General features: G+C 27.3%; 5 protein-coding genes across 9 annotated transcripts; 1 reads left to right on the plus strand and 4 right to left on the minus strand.

Annotated features, from left to right (window-relative positions):
* Positions 1-296: 296 nt before the first annotated feature.
* On the minus strand, positions 297-12,063 carry LOC118447698 (uncharacterized). 4 transcript variants are annotated; one of them, XM_035879949.2, is made up of 5 exons: positions 11,749-12,063; positions 3,928-3,991; positions 3,614-3,829; positions 2,987-3,237; positions 297-1,114 (listed from the first exon to the last, which is right to left on the minus strand). In XM_035879949.2, the coding sequence occupies exons 2-5, from the start codon at positions 3,979-3,981 to the stop codon at positions 1,009-1,011; spliced, it is 627 nt and encodes a 208-aa protein (XP_035735842.1). In that variant the 5' UTR covers positions 3,982-3,991; positions 11,749-12,063; the 3' UTR covers positions 297-1,008. The 4 variants fall into 4 exon arrangements, with proteins under 4 accessions (XP_035735842.1, XP_035735889.1, XP_035735851.1 ...); XM_035879996.2 differs by lacking the exon at positions 11,749-12,063 and adding an exon at positions 11,384-11,408; XM_035879958.2 differs by lacking the exon at positions 11,749-12,063 and adding an exon at positions 6,495-6,587.
* Positions 12,064-14,555: 2,492 nt separating this feature from the next.
* Positions 14,556-15,954, plus strand: LOC118448725 (superoxide dismutase [Cu-Zn]-like). The gene is made up of 3 exons (XM_035882319.2): positions 14,556-14,907; positions 15,023-15,247; positions 15,340-15,954. Exons 1-3 carry the CDS (start codon positions 14,728-14,730, stop codon positions 15,592-15,594), a joined length of 660 nt encoding a protein of 219 aa, XP_035738212.1. The 5' UTR covers positions 14,556-14,727; the 3' UTR covers positions 15,595-15,954.
* Positions 15,955-16,308: 354 nt separating this feature from the next.
* On the minus strand, positions 16,309-18,338 carry LOC118448735 (uncharacterized). Of its 2 annotated transcripts, XM_035882347.2 has the most exons (3): positions 18,235-18,338; positions 17,614-17,729; positions 16,309-17,181 (listed from the first exon to the last, which is right to left on the minus strand). In XM_035882347.2, the coding sequence occupies exons 1-3, from the start codon at positions 18,243-18,245 to the stop codon at positions 16,943-16,945; spliced, it is 366 nt and encodes a 121-aa protein (XP_035738240.1). In that variant the 5' UTR covers positions 18,246-18,338; the 3' UTR covers positions 16,309-16,942. The 2 variants fall into 2 exon arrangements, with proteins under 2 accessions (XP_035738240.1, XP_085515002.1); XM_085658876.1 differs by lacking the exon at positions 18,235-18,338 and having other exon boundaries at positions 17,614-18,033.
* Positions 18,305-20,020, minus strand: SmD1 (small ribonucleoprotein particle protein SmD1). Its single transcript, XM_035882334.2, has 4 exons — positions 19,865-20,020; positions 19,601-19,677; positions 18,661-18,858; positions 18,305-18,582 (listed from the first exon to the last, which is right to left on the minus strand). The coding sequence occupies exons 1-4, from the start codon at positions 19,876-19,878 to the stop codon at positions 18,500-18,502; spliced, it is 372 nt and encodes a 123-aa protein (XP_035738227.1). The 5' UTR covers positions 19,879-20,020; the 3' UTR covers positions 18,305-18,499.
* A 318-nt stretch (positions 20,021-20,338) lies between these two features.
* beg (malonyl-CoA-acyl carrier protein transacylase beg) lies at positions 20,339-21,792 on the minus strand. The gene has a single exon (XM_035878717.2). It carries the CDS (start codon positions 21,633-21,635, stop codon positions 20,373-20,375), a length of 1,263 nt encoding a protein of 420 aa, XP_035734610.2. The 5' UTR covers positions 21,636-21,792; the 3' UTR covers positions 20,339-20,372.
* Between the last annotated feature and the right edge of the window lie 432 nt (positions 21,793-22,224).

Genomic DNA, 22,224 nt, shown 5'->3' on the forward strand with positions numbered 1-22,224 from the left:
TATCTATAAGTTATCAAATTATATGATACAAATAACAAACAAAAGATATTGTATTTTTATACTCACAAAATATTCGTCGTATCGTTTTTATAAATAAAACAAGAATATACAAATAAATATAACATAATAATTCGAGAATAAGATGTACGTAAATGTAAGTAGGTTAATGGTAGTACGATAAATGTAGGAACTCGAATTAATCGATTTTTACATGTCTAATTTACGTAGGTATTGTCAAAATTCGAGTGAAGAAATAAGATGATATAAATAATTTTTTAAAATAAAAATATCAAAAGTATTACACCAGGGAAAAAAATTTATTATGACAAAACGTCGTATTATACAAATAACATAATACAGAATAAATTTTACCGTTATTTACTTAAATAATACATATAGATATACACAAGTGTATATGTATGCATATACATGAAATAAAAAGAGTAAATCGATTTACTCTTTCTGCGATATTATATATTCGTTCGTCAAACGAAAAGCAATCTACTGACTAAGGTATCGACTAGAGCAAATAATTAAAGCAATTAAAAACGTTTTACGAACGAAATAAAGATAAGTGCGATAAACTTCTTTATACATACATATATTCAGATATGATAAGTACATAAATACATATGAGTAACATCATTTATTACGTCTGTACCTTTGTTACGTCTGTATTTCTCTTTTGACATAATTCGTACGATAATTAAATAAATTTATTTAAAATCTTCATATATGTTTAATTATAACATACATGTACGAGAGAATGTATCCAAGGTTGAAAGATCTTTCAATGATCTAAAATCAATATTGACTTCCATGCTTTCAGATATGAAGAAATTGACAGTATAAATCTAATATATAAGTTTAATATCACCGTTGTTCTTAGATTTTATCCATCAATATTCCTTCATTCCTATTCGATGTGAACTTTCAGATATAATAAATCGTGAAATGGATACGTTACATTTTTATAGATGGCAGAAACTTGTTGATTTTTTATGATGGTTAATACTTCAAGTGATGGAAAGTAACGATCATAAGAGTCGTTGCAATGATGAACATACTCGGTGATGTAAAAGGATTGGAACCCGACCAACTTCCTTTCGGTGACCTGAAAGCAAAAGCGCAAAAGGGATCGATAATCATGTTTCCTTTAAATGTAGACTTATACCGACATATTTACAACGTATTCTTATTTTCTAAGAAAAATTCTCAAATCAATCCATACGATATATAATACATTCGCTTGGAATATAATAAAGAAATGAAGTCAATCTATCATGTGGAAATAATAATTTATTATAAATAAAATAATAATGACACACAATTATGGGTTAGGTGTACGTCTATACAAGGTGTCCAATTTAAAACGATCCATCGAAATATTAAGGATAAAAGTTAAAGATTGTTAAAAGATTAATATCATGTGGTATATTTGTTTCTTTTTCATTTCTTTTCTTTTTTTTTTTCTCTCTTTTGTAGCTGAGATCGTTTGGAAAATTTTTAATCTCATCCATATATTTTTATACAGGATACTATATTTCTTCATTTTCAACATAATAATCATTATTCTGTGTATACCAAAAGTCAATGAATTCTGCGTTCGTTATAATTTGAAAGTTTCCTTGAAGATATATCAGATTCGAAACGATGAATTGATACCCAATAACATTATATTATTTTCTCAAATATAATTATTAATATAAATATAATTATTTTCTCAAAAATAATTATCGTACAATTTTTTTCATTTAAATATCATTTAATATTTGTAAAATTGAATTAAATTTAAAATTAATTAAATTTAATTAATTAAATATAATTAAATATTTATACAAATATAAATGACAGTTCGATCTATTAGATCATTGAGAAAACTTTCAAATTAACTATTAATTGGTAATCTCCTCCAATTTTTATATGTAACAATTTCGTTATATCGTTTTATATGGGATACCTTATATATTTAAGGTTCAAGCAAAAATATGATAATTAAATCATTTTTCGATAAAATGAATGAAAACATATGTGTACGAATATATAGGTACTCTGTTATTCGATATTCTTGCTATTTCGTTATAATTTGTAATGATGAAATAATATGCAGGAATAGAAGACATAAATTTGTACATGCATATATATATATATATATATATATATATATATACATATATATATATATACATGGGGGAAAACTAAAGCGAACAAAAAAAAACACCAGAAACTTAATACACATATATGTACATATAAATTTCGATAATGTATACACAAGATTAAATGTATTCTTATTTTATAGCGCTGGTTTAATAATTCACATCTAAGAAAAATGACATCGGACACATAAGCATCATGGGAAATAGGACGAGAGGATATATGAAGCAAGAGAAAACAACAGATATTTTTATACGTATTACCAATTTACATATAAAAGGTAAACAACACACTAAACTATTTATGATAAAGATAACACTTTAAAAGACCAACTTAATACAAAATAATATCATAAGTTTCGGATTATTCATCGCTCGTGTTACCTTAGATATCTCCTTTTCTTCGTAATCTACGTTAAACGATTAATATCAAAACAAAATTTATTGAGAATTTACGTTGAGTATATAGAGACAAATAAAAAATATCGACTTATGTATTAGGAATGAACGAACCAAAAAGAATCGAAATATCCTAATTAAGACGCATTACTAATCTCGAAGCTATTCTACTAGCGTGCCGATATCTCATTCCTCCATTGGAAGTTGTCCTTTCGCCATTCTCAATCGATGAACGCCACAATTTTAGCTGTAATTTACATAATAAAATTTTTTAAAAGAATCCTATCGATTAGGATTATATATATTTTATATATTTCTATTACGTATTCGTATACGTTTTCGTAAAATTACACTGGTGTAAGCTGTAAAAACGAAATCAAAAGACTTTTACATATATAGATACATATATATATATATAGGAAAATATAACCTACTGAATTCCAATAATTCCACAGGCCCAACGATCTCCCGCGTTTCCTGTCGAAAGGGATAAAGTGCTGTTGCCTTTACCCAAATCATCTTCATTAGAGTGTATTACGATAGCACGACCCACAATACTATTAGGTCCAGTGAGAGAGATAACCGTGTCGGTGATATCGATGACTGCTTCTCCATTGGCATCGGCTCTGATATTACCCAAGTCACCAACATGTCTAACTGCGTTCTCCGGAGCACCATGAACGTTCTATATGTGCATATACATATATATATATAAATACATATATATATATATATATATAGGTATTTGTATAGATATAGTATATATATTCGTATGTATAATATTCTTGTGTTAAAGCTATATTTAGTTACGTTGATTATCGAATCTTATACAAATTGTATGATATATTCATTTAACGTTCTTTTATAAGTTTGTTAAAATTAAAAATATAAAAAAGGATTCATAGTCATTCATTTTATATGAAACTTATTAAGAAGTATAAATATTCTTTCTCTTTTAAATCTAATCGAAGATATCTTTAACACGATTTAAATAATAAAGTTTGCAGCGTTAAAGAGATTATTGATATTGAATACTCGACACTTTTCAAAATATTACTCACATTTTCAGGATTAAAATGAGCACCAGTCGATAAACACCCTTCCTGTATATTTCCTTTTTCATGAACATGAAAACCATGAAGTCCTTCCGTCAAACCGTTCACTTGACCGCTTAATTTAACTGGTCCATTTGGCATAGATTGAGTAATCATGATATCTCCTGTAATATTTCTCATGGATGAATTGTGAGGGATCAGATGAACGACAGCAACCAGTTCCTAATATATTATTTTATTGAGAAATAATTAAAATTTCGTTTGGTTAAAAAAAGAAAAAAAAAAGAAAAGAAATAAAATCTTATAAAAAAGAAACATACCTCGGCTGTGACTACTGTAACAGCTATGATAAATAATACGACCACGCGATACATTTTGAATTATCTGAAAAAAAAAGAGATACAATATCGCACACACGTGTATGTATGTACATCAAAATATTTTGATAAATTGTGTAGTTCTAAAACAAAAACAAAAAAAAAAAGAAAATAAGATATCGTAATGCAACCATTATAAGATTCTGAATGGATTAATTTTTTATGTTGTAGAGTTAATCTCTCCTATATATATATATTACGTATACGTACGTATACGTAAATACTTTTGTAGAATATTTTTAATTAATCGTATTTAACACTTTTGCATCAGGTTTTTTGTTTGTTTTTCTTCACAACAAGCATTTTATAATGTTATTATTCTCGCTTGATATACGAATGAGGCAGTTTTTTTCAATTCCTTTAAGGAAAACATGTTGATAGGAAACTTCATTACGCCAATAACATTTACGCTAATAACATTACGATGAATAAGATGAAATCATTACGATTCCAAAATTTTTTTTCTAAAATTCTTATTCGTTTTTTTGTTTTTTTTAATGAAATGACAAACGTTATTATGTTCTATCTACTCTTTCATTGAGTATGTATTCTCATAAATGAATTTTTATTTTCATTAAAAAATAATTCCTAATCGTACTCTTCGTTTATGATTTATATTAAATTTGTCAAATTTAATTCAATTAAATTTCTTCCTATACTATATTAAATTAATTGTTTACTCAGTTTTAATATGAAAATGTTAAATATAAATAAAAAAAGCATAAATCTTATCAGAAATCAATATATACTACATAAACGAGTGAAATAAACATCAATATTCCATGTCTACGTATATATAAATGTCAATAAAGGCCTCACCTCATTCAATAAAAGCATTTTCTGTAAAATAATGTTTTAGTTTGAAATGTTCATATATCATAAAAAAGAAAAATAATATTAGAAAGTTATCTACTTTAAGTTGTCTTCTTTATCATATACAATAACAAAGGAAAATGATCGATTAAAAAAGCAGAAAGTATATCGATCCTACGAGGAAGTTCCATTAAAATATGAATTACGAACGCAGACCTTAAGCGATATCAACCAAGCTTCTTTGAAATATAGTGAGTCACAAAATTAATCATATTCAAACATGGAAAATGAACTATCTTATTTTTTTTAAATGAACAAAGTGTCATTATTGGGTATATCAAATATAGTAAAGTTTAATAAGGAAATTATGAATAATTCCGAGAAAAATCATTATACTGTACAATGCGAATTTTTGTAAAAGTCAATATAATATTTTCAAAGGTTTTTTTTTTCACCTAATCGTATTATAAATATTGACAAGTAGCATTAATATCAACTATGATCTTTCAAAGATCTCAATTTTAATGGCCGTTGAACTAGGTTAAACGACGATGTAAAGATTTGTGAACGACTATGTATAACTCCTTTCAAAACTGATAAGCTTTGATATTACTTATGATAGAATTCAATGAAAATTTATTATTATTATTCCAAGCAATCACCATTTCTTAATAAACTCTTGACTAAATTCATTAAACTTTCTCGATTTATTCAATATTTCTAAACACTTTGTTCATTCAGGAGAAAAAGAAAAGAAAAAACATTCATTCTGAAATATTATGGAATCAATTTTGCGAGTCACTGTACACATGACGTACATATCGATCGCGAAAGAAAAGGTACTCATCTAAAAAGCCTGCGCACAAAACTACTATATAACGTGTCGTTTTTTATTCGATGAAAAAAATTACACATAGGAATAAGCCTCCACGATTATTTAACATAAAAGATATTAGAAACGATAGGCAAACGATTTAAATGAACGGAATCACATATAAGTATTAGCGTCACATTTATAAAAGGAAAACGAAGGTTGCACTTTTATTAATGCAATCCTAGAAATGAAACTCGCCACACACTTTTCTTGAATAAGACGATAAGAAATATTTAATGATTAAAGTTATCAAAAATGAACATAATTAAAAATAATTTCTCTTTTTCGAAATTGTGATCCTTTCCAAAAGAAAACAGGATTTATAACGATGACCAAATCTTCAAGAAAATCTCACATAAAATTAAACAAAATTGGATCTTGACACTTTTCAAGTAACAATCATTACAAAATAACTACGATTGTAATTCTAAAATAGCTTTTTATAAGATTCAACGTTTTACAATATTTGTTCGACACTAAATTTGATCTAAATGTCATTCTTTTCTTTTTCTTTTTTTAAAAGAAATAATATAAAATCGTTATTTTTGAAGCTCGACATTTAACTTGCTTTAATAGTAAAAAGCTTCGATTCACTTTTGACGTGACAGATTTGTGACATGTAGATATGTATTTATCCAAACAATTTTATCAAATTTCTTTAAAGATATATCAAAATTATTTAATTATTACGTTTTACGCGATATTTCAACTAAAATGGATTCACGAAACAGTGCATCTTATTATAAATTTTAAAACGTTCCTGACAGGTAAGGAGGACAAGCTTATTAATGAATATGCAAGAGAAAAGTGAAAGGGAACCTACCGAGCAAGAAACGAACGTAAAAGTCGAGCGAATAATACGAACACCGAATGACTGACTATGGATGCTGTGCCATATGTTCCGCTTATATTAGCTTCTATGTATACATCCCCACCCAATGTTCAAGCAAATCGGTTACGGGCAAATACCTCGTAAAAGAGCATACACCGCTGTCTTTGTAACTTGATAACCGTAGGATGTAGATATGTATGTACGCTTTGACAATGACGGAAGATTCGAGATCAGCAAGATACTTAAAAAATTTATTCATTTTTATGCTATTAACAAAAGAAAATTTAAACGTGCTGATAATGTTCTCTAATCATTCGTATTATAAAATCACGATGATAAAGATATAAAAAAAATTATTGTTCATTTTTTCTTACTACACGCACACACATACACACACACACACACACACACACACACAGAGACATACACAAATCTTTCTAGGATAATATTTTTATTATCGTTCAATCGTTAGATCAATCAATTTTTTTTATTTTCCTTTCAAAAGATGCTAAAAATTTATGTTTCATAGAAAGAATGACATATATAGATATATATGTATAAATATACATCTATATATCACGCGTTAATAAATCATATTTTTGAATTATCTTATCCTAAGTTCTCTTTTTTTTTTGTTTTTTTTTTCATAACCCACGCGAAATTAAATTATTATCAATCGACGATTTTATACGGGTTATGATAAGATGTAGATAGATATATCATAACACATACAAGGATTTACAAAATTTCTTAGCCTTTTGCCAAAGTCAAGCATTTCAAAGTGCAATCCTGTGGCTCAATTAGATCTTATTTAGACAATGTGTTATAGTCGAGATACGATTGGACGTATCCGTTACAAAGTAGCATTGCACGAAGTGATGCATAAATGGACATTGGGTTAATAGGATAATCGCGAGAGATAATGGAAGAACCGCGAGCACTTCTCGATCTTATCATGTCAGAGATTTATATGTATATCTATATATGTTTAACGTTAACAAATAAGACTTTTGCTGAAATAAAGAAATATTTATAGCACTAACGATACTAGACCATTATGTTATTTTCTTACTAATCGTTTTTCATTTGCTTTTTTTTATATCTTCAAAAAATAATGATGTATATATATATATATATATATATATATATATATATATACATATATATATATATATATATATATATATATATATATATATGTTCTATCCTGCCTTTTTTATACTTGCACTAATATTAATCTACGAATAAAGAAATAATTTATCCATTCATCATAATAAATCAATAACAAAGATTATCCATAGTCTTCTTTTTGTCATTAGTGACTCATAAAAGAAAAATGTATGAATAGTAAGAAGAAAAAGTAAATATTATTGGAAATTTGTAAATGATTAATCACATAAAAAAAAAATTCATGATTACAAGTGATTCAAAAAAAAAAAAAACAGAAAGAAAGAGAAGATTTTAATTATTATTATCGATTTAAGAATAATTGACAAAACGATTATTATTATAGTAATACTAATGCATATATTGATTGAAAATTAATTCACATTTTGATTTATATTGTGAAAATATAATATATATATATAATATTGTAAAATGTGAAATATATTCACATTTTAATATATAAATTCGAGAAAAATAAGGTTTTCTTAGAATTCTCCGAGTTAAGTGTCAGAATACGATCGATAAATACATATAAAGGTTACGGAACATTCCGCGTTTATATTTTTCCAATTGATATCTATAGGTGATGAAAAATTCTAATTTTATATATTTAATCTGTCTTCGTGTTTTCTAGGAATCAACAAAAATTTAGGCGAATAATATTATTTACTATTTTATTTTCATTATCTATGCATTTTTTAATTCGTTATTAAAAATCCACATACATATATCCAATTGAATTTGCTCATACTCGTATTCTATATCTATTATGTTAAAAATGAATACTTTTAATTCTGACAAAAGAATTTACAATAAAAGATAATAAACTAAGTACAAAAGAGCCTTACATATAATGTGTTAACTATCTTTAATCTTTTCACACCCACGAGCGAAATATCTCATGATCTACCTAACGCTTTGAACTAGATATAATACATCAGCACATTTCTAAACATATTTAAAAGTCATGTTGTTAGTAAGTATCGAATCTCTAACGAGATGGTATTATCATATACAAGATTAATTTCGATTGTATAATTTCGATTGTATAATTTCGAAATGTATAATAAAATCGATAAGAATATTTAATGATACTTGAAAAATACGAAAATTAAATAATAATCGACAATAAAGAATGATCATTAAATATTCTTCAAACAAATGTCTGACGATCGACATTCTATAAATTACGATCTACATATGTGAATAATTTTTTGAAAAATACGAAAGAGTTAATCGTATTTACTTATTTACTTGGTTAGAAGAGACATATACCCGATAAAATTAAAGAACATCAATGGTGTGTGTCAAGTGGTAGGGATAATTACAGATCAAATTGAAGTCTCCTTTGTGTGCTTGAATCCTCTTTATAAAGGAAACCGGATATTGCATTTGCAAGGCTCCGATTGGCTGTTCAACTACGCAGTAGCATTTCGCACAATTGGGATCTTGTCATTATTGTTTCCGTCTTGTATAAGTGCATTGACAAAATTTAATTAACGTTTTACTTCCGCGTCATATCATCGCGCATTTTAATTGCTACATTCCCGATAATTTGGTTAAAAAATAAATTCATTTTTTGTTGGTACGAAAAAAAATATAAAATATTGAATAAGCTTACGTTATTATCATTTAGTACAAAATCGAATTATTTTATTTTATTATTAAATATATATTTTCTTCAAAAATGATGAAATGTAAAATGTATCCGATACAACAAATTTCGAGAAAAATAACAAACTAATTGTTACATTTGTTAAATTTACTTGTAACTTTAAAGACTATTATAACGGAGTATTAGGATTTTATTTCAAAAATATTTTTATATTAAAATCTTAAATTCTTAGACAAATTTTTATCTTAAATTCTCAGAAAAGTATCAATATATTTTTTTCTTCGAAACATTTTCTTTTTGAAACACATGATATTAGATTACAATCGATATTAACTTGTTTTCAATACTCAACGAGATATATTATCAATAGGCGTTATATAATAAACGTAATTCATATTTATGATTATTCTTCAGTACTCATGTATTAATCTGAATTCATAATATATCAGAATGTTTTCGTTCTAAACGATTTCCTCTGATCAATGTGTACATATATATATATATATATATATATATATATATATATATATATAAACAAGTATGTTATAAATACTTTTCAACTAGCTAGTTAGAATAAATAGTGATCATTTATCTTTAAAATGAGGAAAATTACAAACAATGATGTAAAATAAGAAATTTCCTCGAACATTTCATCATATAATATATGTACGTGTATGTGTGTATGTGTGTATGTGTGTATGTGTGTGTGTGTGTGTATTTATATTTATATATTTATATATAATATACATATAATATATAACATATATGTCAGACTAATTTATAGAACTATCAAGCCATATCTTTTGTTTGGTTAAAATTAGAAAAAAAATTGTACAAACAAAAAATGAAATAATTCTAACTTGATTATATATTTATGATCATATTTTTTTCAGAAGTAAATAATGCATGTATATTTTACAATTATAATATTATCTTAATTAGAAACTTTCTTTTTTTTACAAACATCGAATTCCCATAAAACAAAATATTAGACCGTAATATAGAACATAATTCATCTTATTTATTAATGTTTTGTATGATTGAAGGAAAAAGAAGATTAGAAGATTAGACTATTCGTAAATAGTCGTCTTATCTACTGTGTTAAATTTGTTGATTCCAAATTCAATAAAGATTACGGCTAATTATAAGTATATAAAGAATATATAATTATAAATATATAATAAATATATAAAAGAATACATTTCTTTTCCTATAAAAATAATAACTAATTATCTATTATGTGATCATTGTTAAATGAAAGATACTTTAAACATAAATTTTTTTTTGCAACGTTTAAAATATTTCTTTATAATCGTTATAACATACGTAGTACGTATTTGTCCAATAGATAAACCTTGGCATAACATCTTATGGTATATAGATCGAACCAACGAATAACTAACAATAAGCTACTTGATCCATAAATAATTCGGTAAAACTGTCTTACAGAACTTTTGCGTTTGACCTTTTTCTAACTGTTCCTGGCATTCATAAAAACAGAAACTAATAAAATATTTCACGACATAACACCACTCATTATTTCTTTCTTTTATTTATTTATTTTTTTTTCCTTTATCTTTTTCTTACATTATACGACATTTCTTTGACGGTTTGAGTCTTATATTCTTTTTTTTTTGGTGTGAAATGTCGAAAAATCTAATCGAATCGTTAAATTATATGAAGAAAATTATAATAATAATGATTATGATGATGATGATGATAAAATTTGTTCATCATAATTTATTCATGATAGACATATACTTGTAAAGATAAAAAGATAAAAATATATAAAAATAAAGAAGATAAAAATAAATTAAAGAGCTTGTTTCCAAATTATTTTAAATTTATATTCTACGAAAATAGACATTGACTTCGTTTCTCATGCAAAAAAAAACAGATCACAAATATATCATTTGTTTTCAACATATTATGATCATATTTTTGTATTTTAAAACATCTGATTATACCTGAAATAATTTCTATTATTAGATATATAATTACATTTAAATAGTTATAATAAAAATTACAATTTTCTCAGATTTATGAGAATTTGGAGGAAAAAACAAAATCTGTTCAATTATAGTTATCGTTTACTTACCGAAATAAATAATTCATTTCACGAGAAGCATTATAATCTGTTAACTTTACGATATGTCCTTGTTTCTTAAATTTGTAATTATTAAAATAATTGTGAAAACATTTTAACTCCAAAATTAACAAAGAAGAACTAAATGAAATTAACATAATATCACACGCGATCTGTATTAAAAATATTAATCCAAATTAACAGAACCGAGAGTGTAGTCGCGAGTTTTTTTGTTCTAGACGATCAGAATTTCATCGGCATTGATTAGGCTAAGTGGTATCTGGCACACGCGTATTTAACACGTTATATCGCGATAGAACTATTTTCTTCCTTCTCGTTTTATCACAGAATACATGATAAGAATTTTATTAGCATACCCTTTGCTTTTAGCTTCTTCTTCTTCTTCTTCTTCTTCTTCTTCTTCTTCTTCTTCTTCTTCTTCTTCTTCTTCTTCTTCTTCTTCTTCTTCTTCTTCTGCTTCTTCTTCTTCTTCTTCTTCTTATTTGAAATTCTCGCTGATTCTTTTCACTGATATCTGAGGAAGAGTAAATGGTCGATGTATCTTGCGATATAGAATAAGAATAAAAAAAAACGATCGAACGTGCACTGTGTCGTTGTCAAGAAGAAACTGAAAGCAACCTATAGACAGGTGCGACATTCACTTTAGACGACACTCCAGTGTATCTCAAGCTTACATTTCATGTCAGTATACACATAAATACGCGTATATCGTATACGTTCATGTATTGCATACCTATGTATATACGTTTGTAAGTGAGAACTACGTCGTAACCAATGCCCCACTATTTTCTCCTCGAATATTGTTGTAGTCTTCGTCATCGTTGTCGTCGTAATCATCAAGGTCCCACGGACTATTATGCGATTACTATAAGTTCGCCGGTTTACAAATAAACACCGAATGAAACTTATCAATGATTATCAAAAAAAAAAATGATTACGATATTGTAAAAAAAATTCCGATATATTATTATAAATCAATTATTTTATAATTAAATATTTTACAGTTAAACAATTGTATCGTTTAATATGTATTATATCACATTATACAATTATATGTAATTAATATATTTTGGAATATTTCGTTCGTATTTGAATTGAAAAATATTTTTCTTTAGATTAAAACAATGCTTTAAAATATATTGGAAATGATCAAAATGAATGGTTAACAATTTAAAAAATTCATTTTTAAAATCATATTTTAGAAATAAGAAAATTTATTAAATGAACCTATCAGGTAGAAAAATTAAAAAAATAGAATACGCTCGCTGACAATTTCATTATTAATCTCTCTTGGCTTTTAAGCTAAATTTTCCTTGGCCCGCTTACCTCCTTTTTCGATTTCTCCTTGAGAGTTTATACTTCTATATGTATGCGTAAGAATCTTTTTGATACGAGCGATCATTAAATAAATCTCAAAAACATTAACATTTAGTCCATAATATCAACTTTCTAATATCATAATGTATGTAAATAAATAGTTAATTTTTCTTTTTCGTACATAATTCGGCGATAAACAATTTTCATATAATAAAATCTTTGCAATCGATTCTATATTCAATTCTTGGAATCAGTTTTATAATTTTTCCATTATTTTCCACTTTGGATAACACATAACGCGTGTTAGCACAGATATCACGTTTATCGAGCTATTGATAATCTGCATGACATATAAAAACCACAAGAATCAAACGCCTGGTAGAAATAATTAATTACTTCGATGAGCACAAGTTGTGGTTGATAAAGGTTATTCACCAATTATCAGACGCTTTTCTCTTCATTAACCATGCATACAAGGTCATTTATAAATAAACAGAAGTTGACATTTTTTTATCAAGAAAGCATTACACACAATCATATTCTTTAATTATGTCTACAAAATTAAATGAAAATGTTTAAAGTAACCGTTCCGACGAACATTTACGACACGTTGTAAAGGTAAATCATGCACTCGTTGGAAACTGCCAGTATCTACCGTACAATTTCGAATGCATTACATCTCTCTCGTCATAAATCATGAATATCATAAGTATAGATCAAACGGAATTCTCCAGGGGGAATAGCGAAATTTTCATGAATTTTATATATAAAAATAATAAAATAAGTAAATAAATGTAAAATAAATTTAAATGAATAGATACTTTTCTGTAGAGATGAATCTTTTTCTTCTCCTTCATATAATCATAAACGATGCATAGATAGATACGCACATGTATAATTAAATACACACATACATACTTTTATTTGTAGAGTTTGTACGAAGCGAGGCCGATCGTTGGCTGACACGATCATATCGGATTCACTTCGCTTTCACTTTGCTCGTCCATCAGCATTACATATAGAGTTTATACTTCCGTGTGTGAGTATGTGGCGATGAACCAGGTATCCTATGTATACCATATTCCTTTTGCATCAAAAGAACTCCGAGAAAATCCAAGCAAAAAGTACACGTGACAGGTTGAAAGAAAGAAACTGATTGCATACGCTAAAGGCAACTATTAAAAATATTCGGATCTTTTTTTTTTTAAATAAAATAATTCTCTTTTTTTCTTTAATCTCAATTTGAGATTATACAATATTAGAGAAAAAAAAAATAATACAAAACAAGCTTCCTGAAAATTTTCTATCGAAAATCGAATATTTGATTTTTCTCGATTTTTTTTTTTTTTTGAAACTATATGATCTGAAAATTATTATTAATCCAATTTGTTATTGAAATATTGAAATTTATAATGAACATCATCGTTATTGAAACGATTCTATATCGATATGAAAATATTCATAGACATATTTATTTATATATCAAAAATCTTTAATTTTTATATATGAATACACGAATCGAATTGTTTCGCTCTATACTTATGGCGATTAATTCAGAATCGGTTCAAAGAAACAAAGAGCTCGTTTCTCTCTCACTGTTATCGATTAAACTTCTTGAACGTTACAATTATGTAAAGAAAATTACTACATAATAGGAAATATAGTTCAAACCAACACGTGGTAGCATCAAATTTAATAACTAAAACTAATTCTATTTGGTGAATTATTACATTATATTATGAAGATAAATCTTATAACTATACAGTAATATAAATATCCATGTATTAACGCGTTTACCAGTAACCAATGGTACAGATGTATGTATACTTACATATATCCTACGGATATTTATATACGTGGTGCAAGTGCCTTCCAGCACCATAATCCGGTCTTGTCCTCGCCGTGACTCGTCGGTGACGTAACCCATAAATAGAAGTCAAGAGAGTAAACCCAGCAGACGTTATCCGTCTTCGAGGAGAAACGAATCTTTCTAATAACGATACGTGTACCATAAAAAGATGCAAAAATCATTAAGAATTTCGATCATGATGATCCTTCTAACGTGGAAAACGTACGCCGAAGTCTATGAAGGAACGATAATGAACACAAACGAAAGGACACTATTCATAAGGAGTCTTCCCGGTTATCCTGGAAGTAGAAGCAACTTGTACGAAGTTTACATGGAACCCTATTTTTTTGTATGTATTAAGAATCTCTCTATATATCTATCTATCTATCTCTTTCTCTCTTTGTCCTCTTTCTCCTCTTTTATTAGCAATATTTTCTATTATTAAATTCTATCGAAATATGCAGGTAATAGGATTGAAAGCAGTGGTTGAGATGAGAGCACTCGGGAAAGATGGATTGCCAATAGAAGGTCCCAAAGGAAGGTTGACACTGGAACAACAAGCCGATGGGGTTAAAATAATTGGAACTATAACGGGTTTGAGTCCGGGTATGCATGGATTCCATGTACATGAAAAGGGTGATCTTAGAGAAGGGTGTGATTCTGCTGGACCGCACTTTAACCCTTACATGGTAAACATTTTGTTTTTCTTTATTCTTTTTTTCTTTAATTTCGCGCCATACAATATTTCATATATATACATGCGTACATATATGATATATAGGTAAATCACGGAGCACCAAACGATCCGTTACGGCATGTCGGAGATTTGGGTAACATCGAGGTCGGCCCTGATGGAGTAGCACAAATCAATGGTATGGATCGCTATCTGAGTTTGGTTGGAGTTCGAGGTGCCGTAGGAAGAGCATTGGTGATACATGCAAAACCAGATGACTTTGGTCGCGGAGGAACCGAAGAAAGCATTAAAACTGGTTCATCCGGAGCTCGATTAGCTTGCGGCATTATTGGATTTTTATAAACGTAATGTTGGATTCTCCTTCGCCTTATTTTATACTGCCTATAATGTCGAGCGTTTTATTTCAATTCAAATAAATCGATTGTATTTTATCGACTCTTCCATTTGAACTCGATCAACCTCAAGAATTCTTTTACCAACTTGAAAGTGAAATAGAACGACGAATGTGAAAGGATTAGGTAACTGTCATGTCCTAAGGGTATACGACCACAAATAATTAACAAGTAACTATAAATGTGTATTGATGAATATTCCCTTCTAACGCAAACTATCCTCACCATATATTATTATATACTTTTACACAAATAAAACGATCATTTTGACGTAATAAATGAACAAGTGTAAACATTTGGAAAAAATATATGATTCATTCATTAAGCTTCGTAACGAGATAATAATAATTTTGATAATATACAGTAGAGGACAAAAGTTTAAAACGATAATTTTTTCAGCGATTACAGAATATTCTTTTAATTATACATCCGTTTTTCGATTTACGCGGATTGTTCGTTCCACGCGTTTTTTCTTTTTTTTTTTTTTTTTTTTTTTTTAACGCGGAAGGAAACCGCGGAAGAGTCCGTCAATACGAAAAAAAAATACTAAAGAAAAATGCCGATATAAGTTACAGAAGTATTTATTTCGCATATTTTTATATAAAAAAAAAAAAAAAAGAATTAATAATGAAAATTCATAAAAATAAAAATAAATTTTATTCGTTATCTATGCCGACACCGTAATCTAGAACAATCAATCTTTTCTTTTTAATTTGTACAAAATCATTATCTTCATCGCTAGATATATTTGAGAATTTGCTTAATCATTAAAGATTATAGAAAAATATATGTTCTCATAGCGTAAAATGAGATCGTGTAAATTGATACAGAGTATAAATCCGCATAAAAACGGAGAGATTATTTACCGCGTATAAAAGTAAATCGATGAAAGGATATACATGTACACTTTTCGTGTATGATTTTATGACCCTTAAGATTTAATACCTTGCGGATACTTGAAACATAATGCGATAATTTTTGAAAAAAATCGCCTTGAACTTTTATCCACTACATAATTCCTGTACCATAATTTCGCTGATCGGTTAATCGGTTAAACATTAAAAATGTGATTTTATTTTTATTTATGCAAAACATTGTTAGACTTTAAAACTGATAGAAAATTGTTAAGTTAAGAAAAAAAAGAAAAGTAATAATAAGACGTCGACAATTCGTAAGAACAAACGAAAAGATAAGAAAATAATATTTAAATATTTTGTTTCGCATAAAATGATAATTATCTTCAACATCGAATATTATTAACGCACGATGATCTTTACGCACCGTTGTTATATTAAATATTAACTATTTTCTTCGTTTACCAGTCGAAAAGAAGATTCGAATGTAAGTCGATGACAACCGCGCACCTTGTCGATGGCGGGCAATGATTTTGTTTCAGTTAATTCTTCCAAAGCCTGAATCATCTTTGAAACAATTTCTGGTGGTGAACGTCTTCTCGTTCCTGGTGCATCTGGTCTATGTTGAAAGACCTCTTGTCGTTGTTGCAAAGCCATAGGAAAGATTTGCGGTTGGAAATGCACTAGTGGACATTGAACCGTGAAAGGTTAGGTTATATCACGGTCACAAGAAGCGGTTAATATCGATTTCTCGACATGTACCGCTAGAAAACTGTTAAACTACTTTATCGTAAAAATTAAATCTTTCATATGACAAAAAATAATCTTTTTTTTTTTGTTTTTTTTTTTATATGAAAATTTTTTTTTAAATTATTTGAAAATTTTTCATTTTAAATGTTCTTTTATCGATCATCGAACTTATTCTATGAATAAAAGAAATTCATTCGACTTCTTTTCCACTTGTACGTTTGTTCATTAACGATATAATTCTCGTATAATCCATTTTACATTAAAATAAGTTTGTATAAAAAATAATAAAATCTTTCTCATTATCAATGTTTCCTTTTCTATAATCAATTTTATTAATGCAATAAAAATGTAATTTATAAAATTACCAGGGACATCATGAACGTCATATTCGGACATATCGTCTACGTCGTCAACATCGAGATTATTACGACCACATCGCATAATTAATTGAATACATCCAACTACAATCCTTTTTGATGATCTCCACATAATAAAACACAAACATTTTGAAAAATATTGTCAAAGAGATGGACGAAAAATGATTACATTATTCTACATGCATTCTTTATAAGCATGCGAAACTCTTATTCCAATGGTTAGAATTATTTGAATGAAAAAACGCGTTGAAGTTAGTCAAATAAACTAATAAATATTTCTTTATATCGAAATTATGACATAAAAATGATATAATCATCGTTAATATTATTGTGTATTAAAAATTTTCAAAACAATATTTCAAAGAAATAAGCGTAACCTTTACCAACTATTTCTATTTGGATGGCTTCAATTTAATAATTATAAAAAAAAATTTATTTTTATTAATTTTTCAATGATTGTCTTCAATGTAAGTGATTCACTTTTATCATTACATTATATTAATACATTTTTACTATTTTATTCTTAAAATATTTCTTTTGTAAAACTTGTTTGTTATTGAGTTTGTTTACATGCAAATTATGATATATATGGAATGATATAATACTTACATCACATACATATAAGATTGTAAAGTTGTACATCTCACTTATATTTAATCAAAGAATCAATTTTTATTTTTGTACTGGTTATGCTAGAAATAAAATTGTACTGCTTTTCTATATTAATACTATCAAATCTATAATTTTAATTGAAAATAATCGCAGTGCAAAAGATTTTATTAATCGCTCATATTTCTTATATCGTATGAAGGTAAGTATTTCCATTTTTTCTCAATTGTCCACAGGTAGAAAATACTTAAGAAATTTTAAACTACTATCGTCTGCCTCGTCCTCTTCCTCTACCTCCTCTACCACCTCTTGCACCACGACCACCACGGCCCCTTCCACGTGCTGCTCCTAATAAATAATGTTATATTTATTTTTATCTCATTTTGGTTCACATATAATTATATATTGTATTTAACTGTTACATACCTCTTGCAGCTTCTTTCTTTTTAGCTTTTGCTTTTGGTGTGTCGTCAATAAGTAATGTCTCCAATGCAAGAGATTCAGGTAGAATATAATACCGTATATTGTTCCCTCGTAAACTTAAAGTATCCAACTGTACAGGATCTCTATTCTTAATTATCATCTTTACTGTTTTTAAATGGGTATTCATTGCTACATCTACACCTATTGTAATAGAAATTAGCTTATTGAATCAAAATCATTTTATATTGAAAGTGAATCATTATATATATAATTTTATATTGAAGTGGATCATGATATATATAGATTATATATATTATTCTTATATATATTATTCTGAGTGTCTCAGAATAAATAGGAAATATTTTAAGAGTCGCTGCAATACATTAAAATAACAAAATAAGTACATATAAACATATTTTTTATTTGACTTTGTTCTTGAATTATAGCAAATTTTATTTTGCAATAATTCTTGTGTTAAATGACAATGTCATTGCATTTTAGCCAAATTTTTAGACAATTTCTAATCAATCGATTTTCAAACGAACCAATAGGTCATGGAGGTCTTATTGCTAGAAGATCATTGTGAACATCTCTTACAAAAATAAGTAAATAATCGGTTGAAAATTAAATTTACTATAACTCAAAAACAAAGTCAAAAAGGGCATATACTTATATGAACTATTTTTATTGTTTTGATATGCTTAAGTTACCTATAAAATATTTCCTGTCTATTCTAGGATACCCTGTACATTATCCTATGTATATTATCCTATCCTGTATATTATCCTACAAAATTAAAAATTATTTAAGATTAAGTAAAATTAGATATTAAAATTATACTTGAATATAAATAAAATAATTTATCTAAACTATATAATAAAATATAAAGATATTTCGCATTACACTTAAAAGATAACCTCTAACAGAGGTTATATTGACATACCTGTAATTGTACCATGTACTTGAGTTCCATTTTTTAATTCTATCGTTACAGTCTCATGACTGAGTTTCATCAAAAATCTACAACATAAAATGTAGTATAAGATATTTATTATTTGATTCTCAATATTTTCGAATCATTGAAGATTCTTTATAGGTTAAAGTTGTACGTATTTCAATGTAAAATACGCATATATAAAAAGGTATAATATATGTTCAAAAATTAAAAAAGAATAAAATCTTTATTATTATTATATATCGTACATACCTTACTAGCTTCATGATGTGGCCAGAATAATTATTTTATATCGTTTTGTATCAGAAAAATTAGTAATACCGGTATCATACCTCTTTCGTTTGTCTCTACATGAGATGCGCGGGACGCATCATAATGGTGTTCCAAAACGCAACCTTATTTAACCTACATTACTATTTGTACGAATGTTTTTAATCCGTATTTTAAAATAATATAATTATGAATTCAGTAATATTCCTTTCAATTTTTAATTTCTATAATTTTTGTTATTGTTATTTTTAAAACTTGAGTAAAAAAGAGCTTTTACTACGAAAAGAAATAAACGTATGAAATACGTACTTACGTCTATTTATGGATACAATACTTGTATATATATTCTTTTATACGGTTTTATAAATATAAAAATTTATAACTGTGATGAATATTATATTATACTATTATTGGCATTATCTTTTAATAAATATCATTTAACATTACTTATTTACAAACGTTTATATTTTTTTAGACATACAATTTCTTATCAAATTACTATACAAAATTCTGCTGCTTTTGCATTAATTAATTTTAAAATAGTTTTCATTCTTCCACTAGAACCTACGTCAAATGTTCTTGGAAATGGTGTTCCTTCTGGTCTTTTATAAATTCCTTGCATGCATTGTTCCCATTTTACTGGCGAGATAATTTGTTTTATTAACAGATTTTTTATACTTCTTGAATTTCTATATGGACGCCCAGAGTAGTTAGAATATACTTTAGTTCTTGGCTCTTCTAACGTTATTTCTCTCAATACTTCATGAAACTTTTTTATAGCTGGTAGCATAAGTGGTGTATGAAATGCTCCTGAAACTGGAAGTCTCCTTAATTTCTGTAGACCAACAACATTGGCATTTTTTTCTATATATTGTAATGCTTCTTCATTTCCAGCTATTATTTTACTCTGAGTATATAAAAAGACAGATACTTTGCATAATGGATCAGGAACTCCTAAATCTCTAGCCCAAGCTGTAGCATCTTGTAATATTTTTGACAATTTTATTTGTGGAGGACAATAGACAGATAACATTCCTTGAGATATTTTGTCAGAAGCCATTTGCATCATATTTCCCCTAACTGCCACTAATCTAATTCCATCTTCAAAGGAAATAGCTCCTGAAAAAATTAATGCACTCAACTCGCCCACACTATATCCAGCAGTGGCTATGCATGTTTCAAATACTTTTGGCCTGTCTTCACGGAGTTGTTCTAATGCAGCTAATGATGAAACAACTGTAGCTGGTTGATTAAACTTTGTTTGATCTAATTTTTCTTGTGGACCATTTAAACATATCTTTAAAAGATCATATTTTAATATTTCATTAGCTAGTTCAAATATATCTTTTGCTCCAGGAAAACGCAAATATTTCCGAACGGCACCAACTTTAAGTGTACCTTGTCCTGGAAAAAGTACTATTGATCTTTCTGTTGGGTCTACTTTAGGTATATCTATTTTCTCCTCTTCGACAGACGTTGGTGCATTCGCAGGATAAGGGTTTGTAGCCCAATTTTTATCGTTGGCATCGCTGTAAGTGGCAGCTTCTTTAAGGAGACGCTTAAGTTCTTCCTCATTAGAAGTATTGTTTGAATCATTGTATTTTTTTTCATTAGTTATTATCCCGTTATTTAAAATAATCTCTTGATCATTTGAAATTTTTTGAGAAAATTTATTAATACAATTGAAACGATATAAGCCTGATAGTTGTAAAAGAATCCTATCACAAAAAACTCGTTTAAACATCATGGACATTTTTAAAATAAACTCTTTACATATAAATTTTCATTTTAATATGTACTATTTGAAAATAATAACAAGGAAAACCACGTGTTCCACCAAATAGCGGCATTTATGCATACATAAACCAGGTTACTTTTATTTTTCATCGAATTCCCTCGCCATCTGGAATGTTTTAAAGGAACTTTTGGTTCAAACGCGCGCGCCACTCGAGTTGTTTGTTGCTTTTGCCAGAAAATTTGTAATCGTAGATAATTTCAAGCTTATAATAGATCAAATATTCGAACGAACATAACAAAAGCAACGAATTATTGGATATATTTCAATTTATACCCACTTCTTGGTTGATGTATTTATTAAAAATACATATATATATATGTATATATATGTAAAATAGAGATCTATGTTTCTACGTCTATAGTTTCTTTTATTCGAGCATAGAATTAAAGAGGAATGAATTCAAATCAACGGTACGTTTATTCCATTGAACGATGATTAACATATTTGAGATATTCAAAAAATAAAATTATTACGAATTGAAATGAAAGAAATTCAAAACAAAAATCTGTATTGTAACGAAATTGTAAAGAATATTAAATGGTAT

This window comes from Vespa mandarinia, chromosome 8, assembly GCF_050613455.1.
Source record: "Vespa mandarinia isolate Hongniang chromosome 8, ASM5061345v1, whole genome shotgun sequence".
NCBI classification, from domain to species: Eukaryota; Metazoa; Arthropoda; class Insecta; order Hymenoptera; family Vespidae; genus Vespa; species Vespa mandarinia.

Coding starts and splice junctions, on each gene's coding strand:
- SmD1 (XM_035882334.2), bottom strand. Junction 18,859..19,600: donor AGTACATGGTACAATTACAG/GTATGTCAATAT, acceptor CTATTACAATAG/GTGTAGATGTAGCAATGAAT. Junction 18,583..18,660: donor AAAGAAAGAAGCTGCAAGAG/GTATGTAACAGT, acceptor ATTATTTATTAG/GAGCAGCACGTGGAAGGGGC.
- beg (XM_035878717.2), bottom strand. CDS start 21,635: ATGTCCATGATGTTTAAACGAGTTTTTTGTGATAGGATTCTTTTACAA.
- LOC118447698 (XM_035879949.2), bottom strand. CDS start 3,981: ATGTATCGCGTGGTCGTATTATTTATCATAGCTGTTACAGTAGTCACA. Junction 3,830..3,927: donor TTACAGTAGTCACAGCCGAG/GTATGTTTCTTT, acceptor ATAATATATTAG/GAACTGGTTGCTGTCGTTCA. Junction 1,115..2,986: donor TGTGGAATTATTGGAATTCA/GTAGGTTATATT, acceptor TTTTGCTTTCAG/GTCACCGAAAGGAAGTTGGT.
- LOC118448735 (XM_035882347.2), bottom strand. Junction 17,182..17,613: donor TGACGTTCATGATGTCCCTG/GTAATTTTATAA, acceptor AATGTCCACTAG/TGCATTTCCAACCGCAAATC.
- LOC118448725 (XM_035882319.2), top strand. CDS start 14,728: ATGCAAAAATCATTAAGAATTTCGATCATGATGATCCTTCTAACGTGG. Junction 14,908..15,022: donor ACATGGAACCCTATTTTTTT/GTATGTATTAAG, acceptor CGAAATATGCAG/GTAATAGGATTGAAAGCAGT. Junction 15,248..15,339: donor CGCACTTTAACCCTTACATG/GTAAACATTTTG, acceptor TATGATATATAG/GTAAATCACGGAGCACCAAA.